Source organism: Dipodomys spectabilis, unplaced genomic scaffold (assembly GCF_019054845.1).
Source record: "Dipodomys spectabilis isolate Male_0828 unplaced genomic scaffold, ASM1905484v1 ptg000125l, whole genome shotgun sequence".
Lineage (NCBI taxonomy): Eukaryota > Metazoa > Chordata > Mammalia > Rodentia > Heteromyidae > Dipodomys > Dipodomys spectabilis.
The window spans coordinates 11,773,822-11,799,820 of record NW_024870802.1 but is presented as its reverse complement, the minus strand read 5'-3'; the positions used below and the strand labels follow the sequence as shown (position 1 = coordinate 11,799,820).

Genomic DNA, 25,999 nt, shown 5'->3' with positions numbered 1-25,999 from the left:
CTCAAGGTGCTCTTGTTTTCCAGGCACCCTACAGAGGTCTGTGATAGATGCATGGATGGGGAAATCCTTTGCCAGCCGGAGTTGGCATCCCAGCCTACTCCTCAAATCTGCCACAGGCATCTAGGGCCAAAGACCCTCCAAGAAGAAGAGGCCTTACAAGACAAAGACTTGAGGCCCCCCTAGCCTGGCCTCCCAGACCAACACAGGCCCGCATTAAAATCAACACTCCGTGAACACACAAAACTGACAGGGCAGAGGGGGAGCACACATCAGATACAAAGATCGGGCTCTCAGGAGACGCGGCCTGTGGGTCTCCCATGTTAGCTCCAAGTGACTAAGCGCAGGGTGGGGAATAGCGCCACTGTGGCGGTGAGAGCCCCTGCCTGGGCTGGGGCTTCAGTAGCCTTTCACAGAAGATGCCTCTGCCTGAAAAAAATGCAGGCATTGTGTGGGGATCATTAATGCATGCGCCTCTGCACATTCCTTCAAGAAGCACACCAGTCCCTGGGCCCCCTTCCCACTGTCCCCCAGCAATCTCACAGGCCTGGAACATACTGCACATGCCACCTGGCCTCCAGCCCTGTGAGTGGCGGGAAGGGGCCTGCCAAACACCCTGGCTTCATTGTGCCCCAGAAAGAGGGGACTAATTACTTGCCTACACTCTGGAGCGCCCAGGGAGAAAACAGAGGCCAGTGGGGTGGAGAGGGTGGGAAATGGAGGGGGGAGTATACGAAGGGAGAGAGAAAGCCACAGGATACATTTCAAAGTTTCTCTAGCAATTTGGAGGTGGGACAAGAAAGCTCAGTCCTGATGTGAAATCATACAGAGGTCAGGGCTGGGTCTCCCACCCTTGTGAGAAAGTGGTGAATCAGGACGGTTTATCAAACGATCATTTTTTTCTTTTGAAACCGGGAGGCAGCAGCTTGGACAATTCTGCAGATGTGCTTGATGAGTTAGGGACAAAAATGGCCCTTCTTGGCCCCCGCCTCCCCTCCCTCTGTAAGGGCTCCCATCGGGGGTTGCTTCTCCCTCCACTGCCTCCTGGGCCCTCCCCTCCCTTCTTCAGTGGTCAGCTGAGACCCCCACCCACTGCTTGCTTTTGTATTCTTGGCCTTTGGACATACTGACAGGGGCCTTTATGAGACCCCAATCAAGACCCCCATGTCACAGGTACCTAGTAGAGACACCAGACCTTTTCAAACAAGGGACAACAAGGAAAATCGGCTGGCCCATTGTCTCTCCTCAGTGCTAAGTGAGATGAAAGGGGCCCGCAGCCCCCACCCCACAGCCCGCCTGCCAATCACCTCTAGTTATTAAGGTCACAATGTGTAAATTCTTTTGACCTGCACCTAATCAAAGATTCACCGGCTCTTTTAAATCCGAATGGGGAGGAGGGGAGAGATGCCCTCCCATAAACCCAGCAAACTTTCCCTCAATAAAATTTCTCTCTCTGATTCTTTCTTTGCTTCCTATCTCCACCCTCTCACTTCTCCTCACTCCGCCCTCCTCACCACTAACTTCAAACACAAATGACAAGCCCTGTGGAATTATTACCCTAAAGAATCCAAGGAGGACTGGGAAGTTTTTATTTAATTCTCTTAAAAATAAAATGGTTTTCAGACAGATCTAGTTGCCCAAGGAAGCCCAGAATCTCTCCAAATGGCAAAATAGTCATTGACTTTCCTGGCTCCTAACCAGCCTCTCTTGCTTGTCCTGAACATCAGACTATCTGGAGGAAATGCACAGGACTCACAACACTCCCTCACTTTGTCAATAAGCATCGTTAGCTCAGATATTGACTCTTTAAACTCTCTCTGAGCCTGACTGAGTAGCTTGGTGGAGAGAGAAACTACTGAACCAAAATTGGCAACCCTTGAGATTAAGAAATAATAATAATAATAATAAATAGCCTATCGTAGAACAGAGAACAGGACAAGAGCCAGAGGGAAAAGGTGAGAAAGGGAAATATTACAGTTTGGAAACAAAATGCTGGAATCACACATAGAAAATAAAATTCTTTCCTACTGCCATGCATCCATATGACTCCGCCTTTCTACCCTTGGAATTATTGCATAACAAGCAAGGGAGTAGTCCACTCATTTATGAAAATTGTCTAGAAAAATAACTCATTTGCCAGCCATTTTCTCTGGCAGGTGCTCTACTGCCCAGCTCCAGGTTTCCTCCTGCTTTCTGGTTGCCCCTTTTGCCTCTGATTCTTCTTGTCTTATTGTTTGTATCTCTGTGTTGATTCTTCACATTATTTTTACTGTTGTCTCTCCACTGAGGCCTTTTATATCTCTATTTCATGTCTGAGCCACAGACTACCATTTCTGGCTGTCTCTGGCCATTGTCACCAATAGTCCTATAAACCAGAACTGAGTGTGCTCAAAACAGGACTCATCTATTCCCAGACTCAAAGAAATCTTTAATGGTTCCTCTCCTCTCTCCATGTAATCAGATCTGCCTAGTTGTCATCCTCCTGAACCCAAGGCTTTCCCTCATTATCCCTAGGGGTCAAGTCCCTAGTTGCTAGCAAAGTATACACCTGAAAAAGTATCCTCTCTTCTCTCTGAAGAACCCTATATATTGGGTATACATTAATCATTTAGCTGCTTCAATCTAGTCAGAAACAATTTCGTAGTTCCTCAGGCTAAAGCCAAATTCAGCTTTTCAAAGCCCTCCAAAATTGCCCACTCTGAGCTTCCTCATCTCTCTCTAAGCCTTTGTATATGCCAGTCCCCTGGCCTGGAGTTCCCTGGAGTTCCCTGGAGTTCCCTGGAGGGCTTCTATAATATAGACAGGTGCCATACAAGTCCCCTCATACTGCATGTCACACATGAAGTTGTCCTGAATTAAACAAGGCTACTATTTTCCTTTGATTTCCCGTCAGTTCTCCAACCATCGGTGGCACTTGCTCTGCATATACACTGGAACATGCACTCTGCCTCAATTGTGTTATAAGCTCTTGGATGGTAAAAACTGCTCCTTGGGCATCATTCTCCCTGTGCCCTAGTGCACGACAGCATTCAGGATACCTATAAGACAGGTTCTCAGAGGAAAACTTTTTCTAACTTTATCCTACTTTTGGTTGTTTATCTGTTCTAGTCCTGGGTCTTGAACTCAAGGCCTGGGTGCTGTCCCTGAGCTACTTTGCTCAAACCTAACACTCTACGTCTGGTTTTTGGGCGATTAGTTAGAAGAGTCTCATGGACTTTCTTGTCCAAGCTGGTTTCAAACTATGATCCTCAGATCTCAGCCTCCTGAGTAGCTAGGTTTATAGGTATGAACCACTGACCCCTGACTATACTATATTTTACGTCCAGGTTTTTGTTTTGTTTTGGTGCCAGTCTGGGGCTTGAACTCAGGGCTTAGGTACTATCCCTGAGCTTTTTTGATTCTGAGTCTAGTGCTCTGCCACTTAAGCCACAGCTCTACTTCTAGATTTTTTTTGGGGGGGGTGGGGGTCGCAGGTCAGTTGTGGGTTTTGAACTCTGGGCCTGGGAGCTGTCTCTGAGCTCTTCAGCTTAAGGCTAGCACTCTACCATTTGAGCCACATTGCCACTTCTGGTTTTCTGGTGGTTAACTAGAGACGAGTCTCACAGATGTTCCTGCCTGGGTTGGCTTTGAACTGCAATCCTCAGATCTCAGCCTCCTGAATAGCTAGGATTATAGGTATGAGCCACTGGTACGTGGCTTTGAAACAGATATTTAAATGTAATTTACATACTGCCTAATTATAAAATAGACTCAATATTTTAAAAGTTAAATGAAAAAAAAACTAAAAAGAAAGTAAATGTTAATAGAAATCCACAATGCAAGAAATAACCCAGAGGAGATATTTAAATGAACCATAAATTATTTTGTGACATTTTTTCATTCCACAATCTGCTATGACATTTTTTAGGGGTCAATAAATATGTATCTGTATCAACCTTTTAAAGGCTATATAGTATTTTATTGAGTAAAGGTATCTTATTTGGCCATACCCTTGCTAATGGATACTGATACATGCTTGTGTAAGTCTTTATACATATATTTATATAGTGCATATATATATATATATATATATATATATATATATATATATATATATTGCATACTTGTCTGGTTATTGCCTTAGGATAAATTCCTTGAAGTGGAATTTATATGACAAAAGTTTTTTTTTGTTTGTTTGTTTGTTTTGGGTCCAGTCATGGGGCCTGAACTCTGGGCCTGGGTGCTGTCCCTCAGCTCTTCAGCTCAAGGCTAGCGCTCTACCACTTGAGCCACAGCGCCACTTCCGGCTTTTTTCTTTTTGCTTATGTGGTACTGAGGAATCGAACCCAGGGCCTCATGCATGCAAGGCAAGCACTCTACCACTGAGCTACTTTCCCAGCCCCAACAAAAGGTTTTTACCTTCCTATGTTGATAGTTTTTTTGTTTTTCATTTTTTTTCTTTTTGTCAGTTGTAGGGCTTGAACTCAGGGCCTGGGTGCTCTTCCTGAGCTTTTTCACTCAAGGCTAGTAATCTACCACTTTGGGCCAGAACTCCACTTCCAGTTTATCAGTGGTTAACTGGGGATAAGAGTCTCATGACGGGCTGGGAAGGTAGCTCAATGGTAGAGTACTTGCCTTGCATGCATGAGGCCCTGGGTTCCATTCCTCATCACCACATAAGCAGAAAAAGCTGGAAGAGGCGCTGTGGCTCAAGTGGTAGAGCACTAGCCTTGAGCTGAAGAGCTGAGAGACAGCAGTTAAGGCCCAGAGTTAAGGCCCCATGACCGGCAAAAAAAAAAAAAAAGTCTCATGGACTTTGCTGCCCAGGCTGGCTTGGAACACAACCCTCAGATCTTAGGTTCCTGAGCAGCTAGGGTTACAGACATGAGCCACCAACACCCAACTGATAATCACTGTTAAACTAGTACAATCTTAAAACTCTAATTTTTCCCTTCATTATTCCTAGATACACTTACTATATACTGCAAGAAGGGGTTTTCCTGGCTACTGACTCCTAACAAGTATAAGAATCCTTTGAATCATATACATTTCTTCTACTAACTTTTTCTGAATTTTCAACTACAGCTCACCCTCGACATTAGTGTCAAGCCAGCATGGAAAGGAGAACACTTGAGACCTATCAATGTATGTGTCCCTGCCTCTTTGCCAAATGTTATAAATCTCACCCTCCTGCCCAGATAACTCCCCTTGAACACCACTTCATCACTCATTGGTCTCTTCCCATTCAGGTAGAAGAAAGAAACAGGGAAGGGCAGCTAATGTTGTAGTTGCGACAGGTAGACAATAATAGGAGAAAGAAATGTACCTGCAAGAGTGGAATCGTCAGGAGAAGAGATGGGACCATGTGCCATGTGCTGACCCTCCTCTGTGACCCTGGAAGCTATGGTGCAGTAAGTTTCAGTCAGTCTGGTTGAAGAACCTGTGCCAGTATTGGCTGGTTAAATCTAGACTGCATACTCATTACCTCACTCATGTAACTGTAACCCTCTGTATAGTAGCTTTACAATAAAAATAAAAAAAATAAAAAAAAAAAGAATAAACGGCCTAATGTTTAGATTCAAAAAAAAAAAAAAGAAACCCATATTAATCATTAAAAGAGGAAATTCTGAATAATAGATTTATGCTGTGATATTTTATGTATGTATAATGTATATATGTAATGTGTACAGTACTTATGATTATAAAATAAATGAAATACTACAACATTTTATGAAAAAAAAAAAATCTAGACTGCATGTTACTAGAGGACTGTGCCCCTGTGATTCCAGAATTTTAACTTAACTGGGGCAAGACTTGAGCTAATTTCTTTTTGTCTCTGTCTCTATCTCTCATAAAGAAAATTTATTACAGCATTGTTCACGAAAACAAAAATAATTTCTCTTTTAAAATTCCTTAACCAGGCTAGTGATACAGCTCAGTGGCAGAGACTGGTATTTTGAGGCTCTTGGTTCTATTCCCAGTACAGGAAGAAAAAAAAAAGGCCTTAATCCATGTAGAAGAGATGGAAGGACACTCATGGTGGCCACAGGCAGAAAGTGTACATCTCAGCCTTTCCTTCAACAAATATAGATCAGGTATACAATGAAGCTCCATGGAAACCCCAAATATGCAGTAGTCTCTACTGCTAAGGCATGTTAATACTCAAAAAGCTATTTCTCATGGACATGGAGATGTGGTTCAGGTGGTATAATGCTATATGTGAGTTAAAAAGGCAAATAAGAGCTCAAGGCACTGAGTTCAAGCCCTAGTATCAGAAAAACAAAAACAAAAACCTCAAAAATGCTTTTCCTCAACAGTGCCTTGTCACCTCTCCTGTCTTTCTAGCTAGCTCAGCAACTAGAAAGAAGCCAGTCTGAAACTTCTCATCTTTTCTCCTGTTGTGCCAGCACAACAGGTGGTAGGTAGCCCTGCTCACACTCACAGAGAGCATCGCTAAAGCCTCCAGAGGCTTTCCAAACATAAGTATCTCCAGCCTGGAAGCAGATAGCTACAGAGGAGGCAGAGAAAGCATAGGAAATCCAAAGAGGAAAGGGCAAGTACTCTCCCATTCAAGATATCAAGTTAGCTGTTGAGTGTCAGGAAGACCAGTGAAAATGTAACATGGAGCCGGGCGCTGGTGGCTCACGCCTGTAATCCTAGCTACTCAGGAGGCTGAGATCTGAGGATCGCAGTTCAAAGCCAGCCCGGGCAGGAGAGACCGTGAGACTCTTATCTCCAATAAACCACCAGAAAACCAGAAGTGGCACTGTAGCTCAAGTGGTAGAGTGCTCGCCTTGAGCTGAAGAGCTAAGGGACAGCGCCCAGGCCCAGAGTTCAAGCCCCACGACCGACAAAAAAAAAGAAAATGTAACATGGAGAATCCTAATTTTAATGTCTTTTCACAGTAGGTAAGCTCTTGCTTTTAAGACACATATTCTTTAGTCCACATGTGGAAGCTGAAATAGCGTACCAGGGATACCAAGACCTAGTTCTAAAAGCTAGATTATAGCTTTGCTGCAGGAGCGAGCAGAGGATGAGACAGCAGGAGGAGCTGAGCAGGGTCAGAGACAAGTCTAAACATGACCAGAGAAAATGGCTTTGAATGGCGATCCTCACATCTCAGCCTCCTGAGTAGCTAGGGTTACAGCATGAGCCAGCAGCATCCCGCTGCACTGAATAGTTTTGTGATAGGGTTTTGTGTTCTGCTCAAGCACCCTCTTTGACTGCAATCTGCCTATTTAGGCTTCCTAACACAACTAGAATGATAGGCTTGTCATGTCCAGCATTTCTACCTGGCTAGTCTCAAACCATGATGCTCTTGTTCTCAGATTCCCAAGTACCTAGGATTACAGGCATAAGCCACTGATGCCTGGACTCCATCCTCCTCCTCCACCTCCTCCTCCTTCCTCCTCCTCCCCTTCCTCCTCCTCCCCTTCCTCTTCCTCTTTCTCCTCCTCCTTCTTTCCTCCTCCTCCTCCCCCTCCCCCTCCCCCTCTGACTCCATCCTCCTCTTCCTCCTCCTCCTCCCCCTCCTCCTCCCCCTCCCTCTCCCCCTCCCCTCCTCCTCCTCTCCTCCTCCTTCTCCTCAGCACTGTATTGTCCCTGAGCTTCTTTTGCTCAAGGCTAATTCTCTACCACTTCTGGCTTTTTTTTTTTTTTCTTTAAGTTTAGTTTAGTTTAGTGGAGATGAGTCTCACAGAATTTCCTGCCTGGGCTAGCTTCAAACCATGATCCTAGACTCTGAGTAGTTAGGATTATAGGCATGAGACACCAGTGCCTGGCTCCATGCTCTTTTTTTTTTTGGGGGGGGGGGGGTCAGCCGTAAGGCTTGAAGTCAGGGCCTGGGCACTGTCCCTGAGCTATTTTGCTCAAGGCTAGCACTCTACCACTTTGGACCACAGCACCACTTCTCATTCTTTGGCAGTTAACTGTAGATAAGAGTCTCATAGACTTTCCTGCATTGGCTGGTTTTGAACCACGATCCGCAAATCTCAGCCTCATGAGTAGCTAGGATTACAGGTATGCGCCACCAGCACCCAGTGCCCATGCTCCTACTTGGTGGTGTGAGAGAAATGTCCAGACTCTTGAGTGACAAATATGAAACTATATGATAATGAAACTCATTCAAGGCTCATAAACATAGTCACAGGCAGCAAAATTACTATTCTTGGGCTTTAAGCCTTCAACTAAGCAGAGGAATATTTATCTAAAATAATTCAGAGAAGGGAAGAAACATAACTGATACCATGGACTGCCATCTGGTGGTCCCAAGAGCTAGAGCTCTGAAGATGGAAAAGTGGTGGTGATAGTGGGAGGTGCCTTTTCAAAAAGATATTTGGTTTGAAATGAAAAGGAAAATAAGAAACCCAAGACTTGATAACAAAAAGAAATGCCAAAATGGCCTGAGAGTCACCCAACTGCAGTAGTTACCCTTCTCCTTCTGCCACAAATATACATTCTCTACTGCCCTGTTATTGTCTTTTCCTCTCATTCCTACTACAAACCCCACTCCCAGGTGATGATACTAATGGTTCATGCCTACCTAGTAAAGAAGCTGAGATCTACAATAAAGGTTTGAAGCTAAGCCAGGTAGGAGAGTCTGTGAGATGATTATCTCTAATTAACCAGCAAAAAAGCAAAAGGAGAATGCAAGGTAGTGAGTTTAAGCCTTGGTACCACAAAAACCCACCTAATCCCCCAGTCTACTTTTAAGAATAAGTATCATTGACTCAAAAACTAAAAGCACAGATATTCTTATTTGTGTTCCTCTTTTGACTGATTTGAGTGTTACAGCTAACAGGTGGGGAAATCTCCTTAAATATATGAGTATTATCATGACAAGGTGACTGGAACGGATCAGTGCCGTAAGTCAGGCAGGGCTAGAAGCTTCCGCTCCACCATCAGGTTCCTCTTTAGCCTTGACAGATCAAACCCCAAGCCGAAGCAAGCTACAGAGAATAGTTCAGTCTCCAAGCCAAAGGTCTTCACAGTGAGGGACCAAAGCTGCCCTGGCTGAGCCTCTGCCGGCCCGTGTCCCAGATTAATCACCAGCAGGAGTGGCCTGGACACCAGCCTGCAATCTGAGCCTGACCAGCACCTGCATAGGGACTGCCACAGCACCTCCCTCACTCCTCTTGGGCAAGACCCTAGGGTATGAGGGTGTCCACCTGTTAACAAGGTTACCTACGACGGTTTGAGTAGCTTAGTGAAGGAAGAAATGTTTAGTGACTCAGACAATGAAGTGAAGGCTCCAAGAGGAAGAAAATTCTCAGACTCTCAATAAACTCAAAGGTCTCAATGTCCCTCTCATCATTACCCACAGAATAAATCTACCTAGAGACCAGCAACAGGGAATGATGGCTCAGAAATTAGGAACTCATAAGTTGCCTTCTGTACGTGTGGTACACATTATCATCTACATATCAACAAAATGCTGATAGGAAAAAAGGTGTCTTCAAGACATATCCTAATGTTGCCAAGTATTCTACATGAAAAGGAAGCTTGAAAACAAATTCACTCCTTGAGTGTCTAAATGAGCCTGTTTTAAACACCAAGATCTGGGGTTATAGTTTCCTCAAACAGTAAATTATTTCCAGCACCAACGGAGCTAGTGATTAAGTGTGGAAAATATATCCATCTATCTATGGAAGAAGGCACCTTTAAGACCAAAGGCCCTATTATATTATAAATTATTTGCAGATAGTAATCACTTTTATTTTGTTACTTCCCTAAGAGGAAATAAGAGTACAAATACTCATGAATCCTCTTCCCCCGCACCCCCAAAAAAAATCAAAAGGAAGAAGGTACGTATGGAGATCTTAGAATGGTGGGTCTTAGAACGGTGGGTCACCAGCCCTGACTTCTGCTGCCAGGAAAAAGCACTGTGACAGACAGCACCAGTCCCACCTGCTCATGGCCTGAGGGTAGGAAAGGTGGGAGGGGTCAGAATGGGATTGAAGTGTGTCCCCTGAAAGGCAGAGAAAAACACAGGTCAGAGAAGGGGAGAAGGAACCCTGGGTGCACCTTCATCTGAGGAATGACACCTCCATCCTGACTGTCACAGCTTGTGCCTCCACAGCTCCATCCCCAGGAACTCTCTTTGAACCTCCGCTGCAACCCAGTTAGGACAGAGCACTGGCTACAATTACACACTTAGTTGGGGAAGGGGGTGGGTGCTGCGTGTGACAGGCCATGAAAGGTCCCTGCCTATAAAACAGCCTGGAAAACAAACCCTTAATTTAAATGTTAATGAAAGTGCTGAGGCAACTTCAGAGGCTTCCCGGCTGCTCAGAGAACAGCTACACCAGTACCCAGAATTTATGGCTCCTCTAGCCATCCTGCCCCCCCTATCTGCTTCATCACCCACTGAAGTTTAAAGGGCAAAAAATGAAAAGAAAAAAAACTAATTTTAACATTAACTCCATGCTTCCACCTTGGGATGTGACTGCCAAACTATCTATCAGCAGAACAGTGATCAAAGGTGGAAAAACACAGGCACGTTGCACATACAATCTAGAAAAGTCAGCAGAAGCCATGGAAAGAAATTCTCTTCTCTTCCTAAGGAGATGAGCGATGAATGGAGAGTAGAGATACACAGGGCACGTGAAGACTGGAGCCAGCAGCAAGGGAGAAGTCTGATTTCTCCATAACTCTCTTTTATGTATATATGTATGTATGTATACGTGGTGTCTACTAGGACTTGAACTCAGGGCCTCACATTCTCACATTCAGCTTTCTAGCTCATAGCTGGTGTTCTGCCACTTCAGCCATGTCTCCAATCCGACATTTTGCTGGTTAGTTGGATATGGAGTCCCTCAGACTTTTTTGCCTGGACTGGCTTCAAACCTTTATCCTCTAGGTCCCAGCTTCCTGAGAAGCTAGGATTCAGGTATGCACCACTGGTACCTGACATCACTCTTATTTACTTTTTCATTAACACATCAGAATTGTACATATCCATAGGGTACAGTACAATAATTTGATGTATAGCATGTGTAGTGATCATACCTGAGTAACGAACATTTCTGCCTCCTCAATCATTTACCATTTCTTTTTTGTTGTTGTTGTTGGTTGTGAGGCCTGAACTTTGGGCCTGGGCGCTGTCCTTCAGCTCTTCTGCTCAAAGCTAGCATTCTACCACTAGAGCCATAGTGCCACTTCCAGATTTTTCTGCTTATGTGGTGCTAAGGAATCAAACCCAGGGCCTCATGCATGCAAGGCAAGCACTACCACTGAGCCACCTTCCCAGCCCTCATTTACCATTTCTATCTTCAAACTCTTCTAATTATTTTGAAATGTATCATAAATCATTGTAGTTCTCCTACTGTGTTGCAAAATACAAGATTCATTTCCTCCTCTCTCTCTCCATGTCCCTCCAGCTCTTTTGAGCCCCCATCTGAGAACTTTCTATACTGTACTACTTTACTTGCCTTGATTCTTCATCATGCTGTATGCTCTATATGGCTATGATGGTTTTCCTAGTGACAATAGGGAACAGTGTTTAAACAGTAGTTAAAGAAAGAATGTGAAGATGAGGGGACAGAGAGAGAGCAAGAGAACGAGAGAGCGAGAGAGAGACAAATAGAGGAAGAAGAAAAAGAGAAAGATGGAGAAAGACAGAGATGGAGAAAGAACTCCAGCACTGAAATTGAGGGATGAAAATGGATCCCTGCTAGTAGGACCAGAGTCTCAATGCATCAACTCTGTAACCACAATACCCTCCTCTCTATAGTAGCTTCTGTTTCTATTTGTAGTATTTAAGTTAGCTCTTGCAAGTGAGCCAACTCTGCTGGCCAGGAAAGTTGCTGCTCCCACAAATGGGTTTTGCGGAAGTTGGGGCTGGGAGGGTGCTGTTCTTGGGCCAGCAACAAAGCACATGAGCCTCTCCATGCCCATTTTGCCCTGAGTAATGGCTGCAATCCAGGTCTTGAGGAACTGAAACCCATCCCTGTGGTACTTGGTCCTTGCTACTGATGGACACAGCCACTTGAGAGGCTTGGATGTACACAGGCAATGAATGCTTGAGTGGAAGGCAATGCACTGAGATGTAGCAGAATTTGATTTCAAAGTAATGGTACTTCACATTGATGCTATTCTAGTTTTAGTGCCTTTTAGGCTGGACCAGTAGGCCCACCTAGCATTACTCAGTGCTTCTGTCTTTCACCAGCTGACATGGTACTCCTTTCCGCCATCCCAGATGCTGGCTCCTCCACAATGCTTTGTGCCTTTGACTTTTTCAGACAGAGATACCAGGTGCAGGATGCTCCCTCCTGTGCTCTATATACTGTTGCAAAGGGGGATACCAAGCCACTCCTTTGCTAGCTCTTCGAGTCTCCTAATACCAAAGAGACCTCAGAAGAGGCATTCCCCCTACCCCAACACCGAGAAATCCAAAGATAGCTAAGGTCCACATAAGCCACCAGGAAAACTAGCTATACGTTACCTATCAAAGACATTCTTCAGCTTATCAAAGCTAAGGATCCCCTTCACACCCAGATATTCATCAGTACCAAGGAGTTACATTGCTCTTCTGCAGTCTTCTTGAGGTAGAGACTCAGTGGGTGTCTCTCTTCTTCCCCCCACCCTCCCATCCAGTTACCCTGTGCTCAATGACTGCCTTTTGTTCTTATAGCTGTCCTATCACAAATCTATCATTGCCTTGGACCCTTCGTGAAGACATGAGAGGATGTAGGCATACTCATTACAGGATGTAGGACAGGCACTCCCAGTTTCTCTGACAATTTCTAAGCCCAACCAGAGAGAGAAAAACTTAAGAGACATGCTGTTTATTTTTCATTCTTCTTCCCCTAAAAATACTGAGTAAAGTTATGAAGTCCCGGGCCAGAAAATTGCAGCATCACTGGGAACTAACAGAACCCACACTCAGAGCTGGCTGCTTCTTTTTCCAACCTTTCAAACCTCTCTGACAGAGCACACTCCACATGCAATTACCTTTCAGTAAAGAAAGATGCATTTCAATAGACTGGTAGATGGTGTCTACCACACACAGCATACAGTAAAGCCTGAAACTTCTGGAACAAACATCCTGCTCTCCCATACCCCCCGACCCCTTGCCAAACAGTGTACAGTGGTGACTTTGCTTCCAGACTCACCCTCAACTCTGGGAGAAATGAAGCAAGAAGAAGCAACTCTTCCATCGACCTTCCCACCTCCCCAGAGGCCACAAGTCACTTTACAAATTTGAATCAGGACATTTCATAGAGACTTGGACCAATCCCCCCAAAATAAACAAGCCACCACAGTGAGCAAAGTTACACAAAATTACATTGTGTATTTAATAACACAGCTAAGTCAAGTTTCTACATTATACCACTCATATATTTCCCTGATGACAGAAGCGGGTGAAAGGGATTAAAGCCCAAGAGTCTGGGGAAGCCTTCCTGACCACACTCACCCACAGGACAACAGCACTGTTCGGAAAGGGGAAGGGTTCCACTAAGCATCTTCTTTTTCTTGTAGGGTGAGAAATATTGTCCCTCTCATACACTGCTTTCTCTCACTCTTCCAAGAAGAGAGAATATTCCCAGGTTTCCACAAAGTCTTTTGTGGTACCCTGCAAGATGCTGGTGAGTGAGGTACAGTAATAACCCAGAACCTAACAACAGACTAGAGACAAGCACAGACTACACCCTTCATGTCCTAGCCCACATGTGGCCCTGTACTGATCTTCCCTGGGCCTAAATTTCTACCTTTGTCCAAAAGAGAATGACATTCTCCCTTTTCCCTAACCAGAGACAGCCTACTCTGAGGCATTTACTCTAGTCTGGCAATCATCAGAACCCATCAGATCATCAGTAATGTATCCGTCTTATCCCCTTGACTCTGGGAGCTATGGGGAGCTGCCACAGAGCAAGCAGAAAAACACATAGAAAAGCAAACTGAAAAAGAATAAGAAAGGAAGAATTGAGAAGTAGAAGGGAATGACATTAAATCTCCAACAGTTCTGAATTTTCTTGATCTTTAGTATTTACTAACTTTAGTTGGCTGGAAATAACCTTGAAAGGGTAATAAGACATAGTATATAGTTTTTTAAATCTGCTTTTCTATGCTACTCATGGGAAAGTACTCAAAATTCAATATGCTCTCAGGAAATTGTATCTGAAACCAGCTAGTCTGAATCCTGCCCCACAACTGCACCAGACACAAGCTCTTCCACCCCAAGCATTTCCATGCCTTCCCAGCCTGTCCTCTTCTCATTCAACAATGACAGATGGGAACTCTTCTATGGAAGAGGGCTTCATTGACAAGTCATGAATTTTGAAAACAGGATTAATGAGGTCGGGATGAGAAGGTTAGGACACAGGCACATGCCACTTTCCTATGGAGCCAACTGTTTTCCTTCAATATTTTTTAGTACCTAAACACAGCTCTGAGCATTTATAATGATTGTTTATAAATCAAGAACTCAAGAACATAGAAGGCAGAAAAAGGGGCATGTGGACACAGGACAGAATTTCTGCTTTCTCCTGGTCAAGAGCACCTCATAGTAAGCCTGGGGTTTGTGCTTCCAAGTTTTATGCTGTAAGTGCCTTAGTACACACATAAGAAAAGAAGGCAGAGCAAGCACCAGTGGCTCATGCCTGTAATCCTAGTTACTCAGGAGGCTGAGATCTGAGGATCATGGTTTGAAGCCAACCTGGGCAGAAAAGTCTCTATGAGACTCTTATCTTCAATTAACCATTCAAAAACAGGAAGTGGAGCTATGGCTCAAAGTGGTGTAGTGCTAGCCTTCAGCAAAAGAGCTCAGGGATGGTGCCCAGGCCCTGAGTTCACAACTAACAACAACAAAAAAAGGGGGGGGGGGTAAGGCAGAAATAATCCATCATAAAAAAATAAACAAGATGCAGAGTTAAATGAATTATTTTCAACAGAACAAAGAGATTGAGAAGAAAGAGCTATGCTAGGTCTCCTAGCTGTTCAGGACTATACAAAGGAGCAACAAGGGGCTTAGAAATTGTCAGAGAAACTGGAAGTGCCTTTCCTACATCCTGTAATGAGTATGCCTACATCCTCTCATATTCTTCATGAAGGGTCCAAGGCAATGATACATTTGTGATAGGACAGCTATGAGAACAAAAGGCAGTCATTGAGCACAGGGTCATTGGGTGGGAGGGTGGGGGGAAGAAGAGAGACACCCACTGAGTCTCTACCTGAGAAGATTCTGGTTGACATAGATACCTTTTAGCCTTCGTGTGTGTGTGTGTGTGTGTGTGTGTGTGTGTGTGTGTGTGTGTGTGTGTGTGTGTGTGTGTGTGTGTGTGTGTGTGTGTGTGTGTGTGTGTGTGTGTTAATAGAATTACAGGCATGAATCACAGGTCCCCTTTTAGCTTTTCAGAGTTTTCATGGACATTTTTTAAAGTCATCTCCATGGTAATCTAGTAACGTCTATAAAGAAAAGGATATTCACATGATGAGGAAGCTAAGGTTAGGAGAGGGAATGACTCATCTTCAGTAACAGTGCTAGTAGTGGACAAAGCAAAAATCATCTCCCAGACTGCTTTGAACATACTGTAAGGTTATATAGAAGGGTTGTGTAGAAGGGTTGGGAAGCTTCAAAGTCATGGACACAATGAAAAGATATGGGTCTAATAATAAAGAAGAAGATCCTAGCCCAGAATATTCCTTAGATAAGAGACAAAGGGACAAATAATACAAGTTCATGCCTTGATCATCTAGTATAAAGTGAGAATCCCAAATAGAAGCTACTTTAAAAGACTAAGACATCATCTGTGGAGTTGGGGGAAAAGCCATCTCAAATAAATGGATCAGAAGCTGAATAGCCAGGTAACTATGAGTGAAAGAATCATCTAGGCCATGTGAAGAAAACTGAAGGTCCAGGTGTTCACCAAAGAAAAGACACATAAGAAAGACTTAGAGGGTCTGTACAGAGAGAGCTGCTGGCTAGTAACTGTGGCAGTCATACAGCAGCAGCAAGTAATAACAAGCAAATAGAAAGCTAAGCCACCAGTGGCAGTGGATCACACCTGTAATCCTCACTACTCAGGAGGCTGAAATCGGAGGGCTGCTGTTTAAAGCAAGCCCAGGCAGGAAAGTCCATGAGACTCTTATCTCCAATTGACCATCCAATAAAGCCAGAAATGGAGCCATAGATCAAGTGGCAGAATGCTAACCTTGAGCAAAAAAACTCAGGAACAGCACTTAGGCTTTGAGTTCAAGTCCCAGGACCAACACAAAATAAAAAAAAAAAAAAGCTAACTAATTTTCTACAGCCAGTTCAAGTTGTCACCAAAAAATAAGATCTCAAATGGTTCTTAATAAATTCTATCCTCTACCCCTCTTACTGATACCATTTGCAAAAGATGCTGTGCTCTCTTCTGTTAAAAGAGCCTAATACATTCCAGAGGAGGTGGCTAAAGTAGAGGACTCTGAAGCTAGAGGTACAGGTAAACCAGTCTTCGCTTTTTGAACTCTATCTGTATGTAAGAAGTATGTGGATCATCTTCAAGCTAAAGTTCCCTTTATCACCAATCCCATTCTGAGTATTCTGAAGAGCAGCGTAAGTCCACATGCAACCACTAAGACAAAGTCATCAGCACACCTGTCACCTCCCACACCCTTTGGACCTCCCTTCAGTCCTTACACATAGCTAGCCCAATGACACCCAAGCCTGGCTAATGAGCTAGAGGAGAAGACAAAGCTCAAAGGCTCCAGTTTCTACCCTCCGCTCCCACACACTTAGCCTCTCTACTCCCTGTTGGTCTTTCCTTTCCTCTTTCCTAGGATTGCTAGAATGATTTGTTCTGAACAGCGACAGGTTTATAGGTTAGCCGACACCTCTGCTCTGTGGAATTTTAATTAACTTCTCCCATCGTCAATATGCTAAGGAACGGGATCTCCATTCTCTGGGGTCAGCAATGTGTTTCAGGTCCTGCTATATCAGCCGTCAAATTGAAGAATTAATGACGTGGCTAATCGGCTCTAATTCTTAGGAAGAAAAAAATTTGAAAGGGAGTAGTGGAAGAGAGTAGAAGGAGGGGTACAGGCTCCACACAGTAAGGAAAAAGAAAAGGGGACTAAGCAAAGAGGGCACCAACTCACTCATAAAACAAGTGATTGATTTAACCCAGTGTTGGAAGTTGGCAACCCTACAGCTCTCCCCATTCCATTCAGATGGGAAGTGAAGTGAGGGGTACTGAAAGTGAGAGAAGCCTCTACTAACTTTCTTTTCTTTTCCTTCCTTTCTTTCGGCCAGTTATACGGCTTGAAATCAGGACGTGAGAGCTATTCCTAAGTTTTTTCTCTGAAGGTTAAAGCTCTACCGCTTTGAGCCACAGCATCACTTCTAGTTTTCTGGTGGATAACTGAAAGTAAGAGCCTCACAGACTTTCCTGCCCAGGCTGGCTTCAAACTGATCCTCAGATCTCAGCCTCCTGAGTAGCCAGGATTATAGGCATGAGACACTGGCATGTAACTTTTTACTAACTCATATGATGGTACAGGTCTAGGAGAAAGTATCCATGAAAGCCTGCTGGGGAGGAAAGAGGCCTTGCATTGGCTCAAGAGTATACTTGTTCTTACCTCTCTAGTTAAAGCTAAAGAAACAGTAGTCAGACCAAAGGGCAGGGTAAAGCCATCATCAAAAATGTTGTACTTGGAAGTGGTACTGTGGCTCAAGTGGTAGGGCGCTAGCTAGCCTTGAGCTAAAGAGCTGAGGGACAGTGCCCAGGCCCAGAGTTCAAGCCCCATGACCAAAAAAAAAAAAATGTTGTACTTGTAGCCAGGCATAGTAGCAAATGCCCAGCGTTTATAGGCAGGAGAAATGTGAGTTCCAGGCCAGTCTAGACTACACAGTGGGATCTTGTCTTAAAAATAAATAATTTTTTTTAAAGTTTGGCTTCCATTATAATTGTCGGTGTTTCTGTTCCTCTACAGGTCTGTGGATAAGTATCCAATTGGATACAGGCTCTAAGCCTCTTGATGCCTGGTACCTATAGGAGACATTCAAGAGGAGATTTTCCAGAGAAACAAAGCAGAGATGGGAGTCAGGACAGCAAGCTAGTCATTTGATCATTTCTTAGGGACACTGACAGTCCTCTCCTTTGGAACAACCCCAGAGGGTATCTGCTCTGAAAGGATGCTGTGGCAACAGTTGAGTTCTCAGTTACATTCCAATATGGGTTTTTTTCCTTAACAGTTCTGAGGTTAGGTGCTTAGGAAAATAGCTCTAGAAGCTGATCTTACCCCATGGGTATATAGATCTAAATACTTCAAGTTTCTGGAGAATTTTAAATACACAAGAACATGGCTCAAGCAACATAAATATACAGGTTGATAATTTTCTAGCTCATCCAACTTAATAAAATAAAATCAATATTATATAGGAAAAAAAACACAACCAAAAGTACCTCCCTTACCTTAGTAATGGGCTGATAGCAATAGACCAAACACGATCTTCTGTCTGAATGGTATGTAAGCATTGTCCCAGCCGGCCTGAGGCCAATGGCCATACCTGGAATCAGGAAAGGAGACATTCTTGTTGGCATTGCCTAAGATTAGGAAGAAGGAAAGGTTCTTAGGTAGGGTGACCATGACTAGGGAGGTGAGGAAATGGAGAATCCTTTCTTCCCTACACACAGAGCACTCAGGATATCAGCAAAAGGGCCTCTCCAGCTTCTAGCTTGCCTAACGGGAGAGAGACTCCCGTTTCTAGTCCTAAGCACCCTCTTCTACTCCCATGTGAGAGCCCTCACTTACTAGCCAATTTCACACCAGGAAATCAAAAGTTCCACATTCCTTGGCTGAGATTTGACTAAGAAGAGGGAAAAATGGGGCTTGCTTCTCTAAGCAAGCTCTCTTCCCCATGTTTGTGAATCTTCCTTTCTGCTATCATTCACCAAGAGTTTACTATAGGCAAGTAGAGAGAGATAGAAAGATTAAAGTACAGTACAGAGTACGGAGAGAATCAAAAGAGTAAAAAGAAAGCTGCAAAGGGGAGGAGAGAAGGAAGGAGAGACTTCAATAAAACAAGGTGGTATTGTTATTGTTTGTTTGTTCAGAATGCCAGGGACCCAATACTACTCAAGTCAGCAGGGAATTTAGCACCTAGTGTCACCAAAAGTAGCAGAAAAGCTTAACTCTTTTAAGCTTCCATATCTCCACAGGTTAAAAATATTGCTCAGAGCATATTATCTGGTCCCTATCAGTCAGGAATGTACATTAGCAGCCACTCTAGGCTTAACTCTAATCAACACTCCCAGAGCCCTCTCGGCAGTCAGTGCATTTAGAAATCTCCCATTAAGCAGAAGGCTCCCCTCACCTCACCCTACCACAGATGACACACAGGGACATAAGCTTCTAACCAAACAGAAAGGAAACCTCCAATGCTCAGGGCTGTCCCCAACAGCAGCTGTGGAGGGATCCCGAGGCAGCCAGATGGATCAATGACCTCTCAAGGCCCTACAGTGCTATAAGAGGAACATACGAAACACAAGCAGGCCCTTAGATGGAAGAACTTTAAGGAAACATTCCTTCAATGTAAGGGGTAAGTGATGGAGTGGGGGTGGTCCTGCCTTCTCAGGGTCACATGGTATCTCTATCCTATAAAAGGAGAAAGTGTTGCTTGGAGTTTTATATTTGATGGGGTGGGGGATGGGGTGATTAACAGAGTAACTTTTCTTTTCTGAGAAAGGAAAATAATTTAAAAAGGAGTTCCTAAATGAGGAAGGACTGAAATCAAAGGTACATACCACCATTTTCTTTAGAATGCCAAGATTCAGACCTATTCTTTGGGATTAATAGCTCTTTTGTCAGTATTTCTGATTTCCTTTTTTAGACTACTCCAGCATGGAAGAGAGCTAGTTTTGTCTCTTTTGTGACAGGCTTTGGCTTTTAGATGTAATGCTAGGGACTCTGGTTTACAAAATCCTATAGGACAGCCTAGGCCTGAATTCACTAGTGGCCTACACATGAAGAGGCCTGGTGGAACAAGGTTTCTTGTCTCCAAGAGTGGCTCCAAAAGCATGTTGTCAATTCCAAGCATGAGCAGGAAAGTGGTCCTCCCAGCCCACCCCAGCAGCAGTACACTGGCAGGCGTACACTCCTGAGGTACAAAAATTGACATGGTAGGCTGCAATATCTTTACTCTCTATAGCCAAATGCAAAACAGACCCATCCTGGAAGATTCAGTAGGAGTGGACATTTATACAATCCTTTTACAAAGCAGACTGTGGTTAGCAAGATCCTTAAAATGACCAAAGCCTTTGATTCAGGAATCCTAATGCTGAGACTCTACTTAAGAAAGTCATTCTAATTCGGTTTTCTAATAGCATTTTTATTTCCAGATGTTCATTGTATTTTACTTTTGTTTTGTTTTGTTTGGGTCCGGTCATGGGGCCTGAACTCTGGGCCTGGGCGCTGTCCCTCAGCTCCTCAGCTCAAGGCTAGCGCTCTACCACTTGAGCTACAGCGACACTTCCGGCTTTTTTCTTTTGGCTTATGTGGTGCTGAGGAATCGAGCCCAGGGCCTCATGCATGCAAGGCAAGCGCTCTACCACTGAGCCACCTTCCCAGCCCCTGTATTTTACTTTTTTAAAAATTTATTTTTGTTGTAAAGGTGATGTACAGAGGGGTTAGAATTACATATATCAGGTAATGAATACATTTCTTTTTGAACAGTGTCACTTCTTCCCTTGTGTTCTCCCAAGTTTTTCCCTCCCAAATCCTCTTCCACCCAAGTTTTGTATAGTTTATTTTCAACATAGTGTCTAATAAGTATTACTGCTGAATTAGTTCACCCTTTGTCCTACCATTTCTGTGCTTCCCTTGCCATCCCTAAAACAGATAAAGTTACATACAAGACAAAACATACAGAAATTTAAAAAAAAAAAAACAAGCAAAAGGGGAAACGCAAAAACAAAACAAATCAAATCACAAAAAGTGAAGTAAAAGACCTCTAGATTTTCTAATTTCTAAAGAATCCTAAGTGGCAAAATATATCCTGAAGCCTGTGGTTGCAAAAAAAAAAAAGCATGACTGAGCTTTAGAATCTGACCAATCTAGATTTGAATTCTAGTTGTTACTAATTATCTTTGCTTAGGGATATTTTATAACTGACTAGCTAAGATTACATGTCTGAGCCACCTGTGCTAGCTGTACTTACTGTTTTTTTGGATCCTATCTTAAACCTAAAGCAAAACCTTAGTCACTAAATAGGGCGAATAAATATTTGTGTGTGAAATAAGCCCCACATCCCACATGAAGTCATTCTTCAACTATAAGCAGTACATATCCTTTATATAATCACAAAGCTTAGTTTACTGCTCCACAGAAAACAGGATAGAAGAATGAGATGTTACTTAAAAAAAAAAAAAAGAGTGAACTGGGCAAAATCATAAGCCACAACAGGAAAATGCCTACAGATGGGTCAAAAATGGCATAAAAGGTTCCTATATAAATTTGTTCTTGAGAAGTATGGCAGGTAAAGGCCAGTGTCTTTGTAAGGAATGCTATATAAACAGTGACCAAACAGAAACATGAGTGCATGACAGAGGAAGAAAAAGAAGAAACAAGTTGACATGAAAGTTACTTCCATGTTGGTTAAAACATTTGCTGGGTTCTTCCCTCAGGTTTCCCGTGATAGTGTACATTTTCTCTGGCTAAGTATATAGGCAAAAAAAAAAAGGGATGGGGGAGAAACACAGAAGGAAACGTATTTAACCCTTTTATATAAATTTAAGTCTTTTATATAAATTAGCACAATCAAGAGTAATTGCTACAGGTAAATTAAGAGTCAGGAAAGACAGTGAAAGACTGCAACTTTCCTTTTCTGGTCTTTCTCCCTGTTTGGCTTAGAGGCCTATATGCTGATCCCAACAAGCATCTTGCCCCAGTTAGCACTATGGAGCCTCTAGATGCTGAGAAATATACAAGCAAGACACTACATGGCTTCCTACACTACCAACTGAACTGTCAGCAAAGTTCCCACAGCAGCCTCAAAGGACCAGGCCCTGTGGTTTGAAGAAAGAATTTCTTCTCTGCTTTAGGAATGGGAGCCTACTTGGCCCAGACATAGATGAGCTGAATCCACAAAGCAAGGGTCATACTGTTTATCAGGCTCATTCTTTTGTGCCTTGGTGGATATCTATATATCAGGCAATTTGGCAGTGACTCAACAAATAACATTCTTTTCTCCTTGTCTTCTTTGCTTACTGACCACAAATTTTTCAGAGGAGCAGTAAAAACAAAAAACATTTTAATTATCAGGTTGGTTGCTTATAAATGAGGAGGAGGAGGAAGAGCAGAAGGAGGAGGACTACAAAGACAAAGATGAGGAAGAGGAGGTGGAGAAGGAGGAAAAGAAGAGAGGGAGGGCGGAAGGAAGGAAGGAAGGAAGGAAGGAAGGAAGGAAGGAAGGAAGGAAGGAAGGAAGGAAGGAAGGAAGGAAGGAAGGAAGGAAGGAAGGAAAAAATAAAATCCTTCCTAAACAGAGTAATCAAAAGGAGAGAGACTTTAAAATAAAATATTGGGGTCAGATCTCAACCCACAAACTTGAGGAAACTCAGCTCAGGGAGGAAAAGCTGGCCAGGCCCTCTGTTTTTGAGTTCATGCCACATTTCAAGTGAATGGCAAACTTCCCAGCCACCATCTACCCCTTTCCAGTCCAGCTGGCAGGGACACAGCCTAGAATGGTAAACTACATGCCAGAGGCACATAAGTGAATCCTTTATTGTATCATTTCTATCCTGCCCCCACCAAATTCTCTCAGCCAACCTGGGACTCAAGACTTTACTCACTCAAGAACCTATAGACAGGAGGGAATTACAGTAAGGAAGAGGGAGACCACCCTACCTTGGCCGTCCTGTCCCTGGAGCCACTCACAATGATGCCCCCTTTGCAGTCCACACAATTCACCTCCTGTTCGTGAGCCGAGTACTTGACAGTGAAGGTACTATGAGTCTTATGAATGCCAATCTTCCCATCTCTAGGGGAGAAAAGGGAGCCCACCCCCACGAGGCAATTATTCTCAGAGAACAAGTCTATTAAAGCAGCCCAATTTTCCAGTGACATCCAAATTTAAGCATTAGGCAGTTAGTACCAAAAGGTGCTGAGTTTCTAGCAACATTGACTTCTTCAGTACACTTGGGGCTGGATAGAGCTGAGAAAGGAGACAAATTCTTCCTACAGAGTATCAACCTTGCTTAATGTGAATAGGTTCTTTCTATTTTTTCTTCCCCAGCTAACCCTATTAGCTCTCTGCTTTGAATGGAAAAGAAAATACCGCCCCCTTTTCTAGTCTCCTCATCATTTTGGAGTTGAGACCAGAAAGTCAGAGGCAGACACAGGTTCCTTAGAAGAACTCTAAGGAAGAGATGAAAGGAAAATCCTGCAGTACTTACCCTCCTGCACTGATAATATGTGAGTTGGCCAGCACAAAATGACAAACATCCTCATCATGCCCAGCAAAGACTCCCAGGGGCCGACGGTTCAAGCTGGCACCATCTGGGCGGAACTGGTAGGCTAGGATGAAATTAGCCTGGGATATGTACAGAGAATCATCCTCTAGTTGTATCCAGGGCATCTGACTACAGAAATGGAAGAAGAAATGTAAGGTTCTTCAAGTTGCAGTACAAATGGCTGGGATGTGAGTTTGCTCACCAGTACTGAAAAACAAAGATGCAACATGAAAACCTGATGCTAATCTTTGAAAAGACCAGCCAAGCCTCAACATAGCAAGGACATCCTGCAAAGCTTACAGGCTGCACCTAAATCTTAAGTCTTCAAAATTGCCTATCCTGCCAGGCGCCAGTAGCTCACATCTGTAATCCTGGCTACTCAGGAAACTGAGATCTGAGGATGGTGGTTCAAAGTCAGCCAGGGCAGGAACGTGCATGAGATTCTTACACCCAATTAACCACCAGAAAAGGGGAAGTGGCGCTGTGGCTCAAGTGTTAGAATGCTCACCTTAAGCTGAATTGCTCAGGGACAGCGCTCAGGCCCACAATTCAAGCCCTACAGCTGGGGGGAAATTCCTATCCTTTGGCTACCCTGGGACAACCAAGTGATGAAGTGTTGTAGTGGCCTAATCGTTGGATGTTTCTTTTCTTTAAAAAAAAAAAAAATTGCTTTGTTTGAGAATCAAACCCAGAGCTACATCCTAGTTCCTAATATTTAGACTTCTAAAGTCAAAACTACAGAACCAACTAAATCAACCTTTCTCTTTTTCTCTCTCCTTCTTATTCCCTCTCTCTTTCCCTCTGTCTTCCTTCTCATTCCCTCTCTCTCCCCGTGCGTTCTTTTCCTACCTTTTCTTTCTCCTTCTTTCCTTTTTTTTTTTTTTCTCTCTCTCTCTGACAAGATCACACTAAATAGCCCAGGCATTTCTCAAACTCTGGTCTTGTACCTCTCCTTAATCCTGGGGTTATAGGCATGCACCACCATACTCAGCTAAATATCTCTTTTCACTGGAAAATGCTTAATATTTCAATTACTGGCTCCCTAGACTTTTCAGGGGTAGACAGACCTTACAAAATTTAATGATTGAGAAGTGGGAAGAGCAAAAGGAAATCTTCCAGTTAAACGAAGTAACTTTCTTTGATTCTGCCTCCTCGAGTGTATCTGGTAAATCTCAAGTTGCTAAGACTCCAATATATACCCTTTTCCCAAAAGATCAGTTAAAGAGTGATGAAGGAAAGAGAAGACTGAGCAGGGGGATGCCCCATTCCCCTGTTACGACAGCAAAGAGGCCATTTATAAATGAAAGGAATAAAGCCATTTAGGAAATGATACTAATGTGTAGATTAGATACCTACATTCTTCAGAGGATATCTACAGCTCTGAACTGGAAGATACATTTGGCAATGGAAAAGCAGCTCCATAGCAGTCTGCTATAGTTCAGGGCCTACAGAGAAGTCAGCTCTCAAAGTAGCTCTAAGAGAAATCCACAAATAGTTAAAAGATTCCCTCTCTAGGCTATAGAAGAAAGAAAAGTTCAAAGCCATTGGCCAGTCAGTCCCATGGCACAAAGTAAACCTTAAAAAGTAAGAAAATGCCACTCAGCTTTCAGGTAGGGACTAAGTCCCTTTCCCAAGTCAGACATCCCACCTACCCTACCCTATCTAGGGGTCCTGGAGCCACCAGATCTCAAGCTGACTCATCCCTACACACAGACACCATCTCCTACTGCCAAGCAAATTGGGCTTTTTCTTCCCCAAGCGTCATGGGAATGTGGAAAAGTTCTGCAAATTGACTTGACGGACCATTAAATGCTGCTTGGACTTTGTAGTAACTGAGTCTGCTCAAGAGATTTTTTACAAGTGTGTGCATATATTACATGTACTGTGTCGAGTGTATTTAGATGTTTGCATTCTCAGTCATTATGCACAGTCCTCTCCAACATTCTTTGTGTGAGTGTGTGGCACACTCAACTAGGCAGCAAATAGAGGAGTTGGAATACATGTATTTCAAGACATCTGGTAAACAGCCATTTGTCTAGGACAAGAAACCAGGTTCATGCTAGGTGAACAGTGGAGAATCCTGGGGCAACCTGGTAACTGCTATGTGTTTATTTGCCAAACTGCTGGAACCTAGTGTCCAAAAAGACAACATCAGAAACAAACTTTGATAGAAAAATAACTCTACTGTTAAAAAGCACAAGTGGCTGGGTGTGGTGGTATGCACCTGTAATTTCAACACTTGAGAGGCTACAGAAAGAGGATCACGAAAAACATAGCAAGTCCTTGTTTCAAAAAAAAAAAATGCACAAAAAAACCAAGCAGTAGAAGATAAAGTTCTTCATTTAAAACAAAATCTAGGCTGGGCACCAGTGGCTCACATCTGTAATCCTAGCTACTCAGGAGGCTGAGATCTAAGGATCACTGTTCAAAGCCAGCCTGGGCAGAAAACTCTGTAAGACTCTGATCTCCATTAACCACCAGAAAACTGGAAGTGGCACTGTGGCTCAAGTGGTAGAGTGCTCATCTTAAGCTGAAAAGCTCAGGGTCAGCACCCAGGCCCAGAGTTCAAGCCCCACAACCGACAAAAAAAA

The 25,999-nt window shown here is 43.5% G+C and overlaps 1 protein-coding gene across 1 annotated transcript in view; it reads right to left on the bottom strand.

Annotated features, from left to right (window-relative positions):
- Window positions 1-25,999, bottom strand: part of Fbxw4 (F-box and WD repeat domain containing 4) — an 88,367-nt gene that overhangs the window by 39,849 nt on the left and 22,519 nt on the right. The window contains exons 3-5 of the mRNA XM_042689658.1: window positions 23,352-23,537; window positions 22,804-22,936; window positions 18,372-18,466 (exon numbers count right to left, since the gene is read on the bottom strand). Coding sequence (XP_042545592.1) covers window positions 18,372-18,466; window positions 22,804-22,936; window positions 23,352-23,537 — 414 coding nt within the window. The remainder of the gene's footprint in view (window positions 1-18,371; window positions 18,467-22,803; window positions 22,937-23,351; window positions 23,538-25,999) is intronic.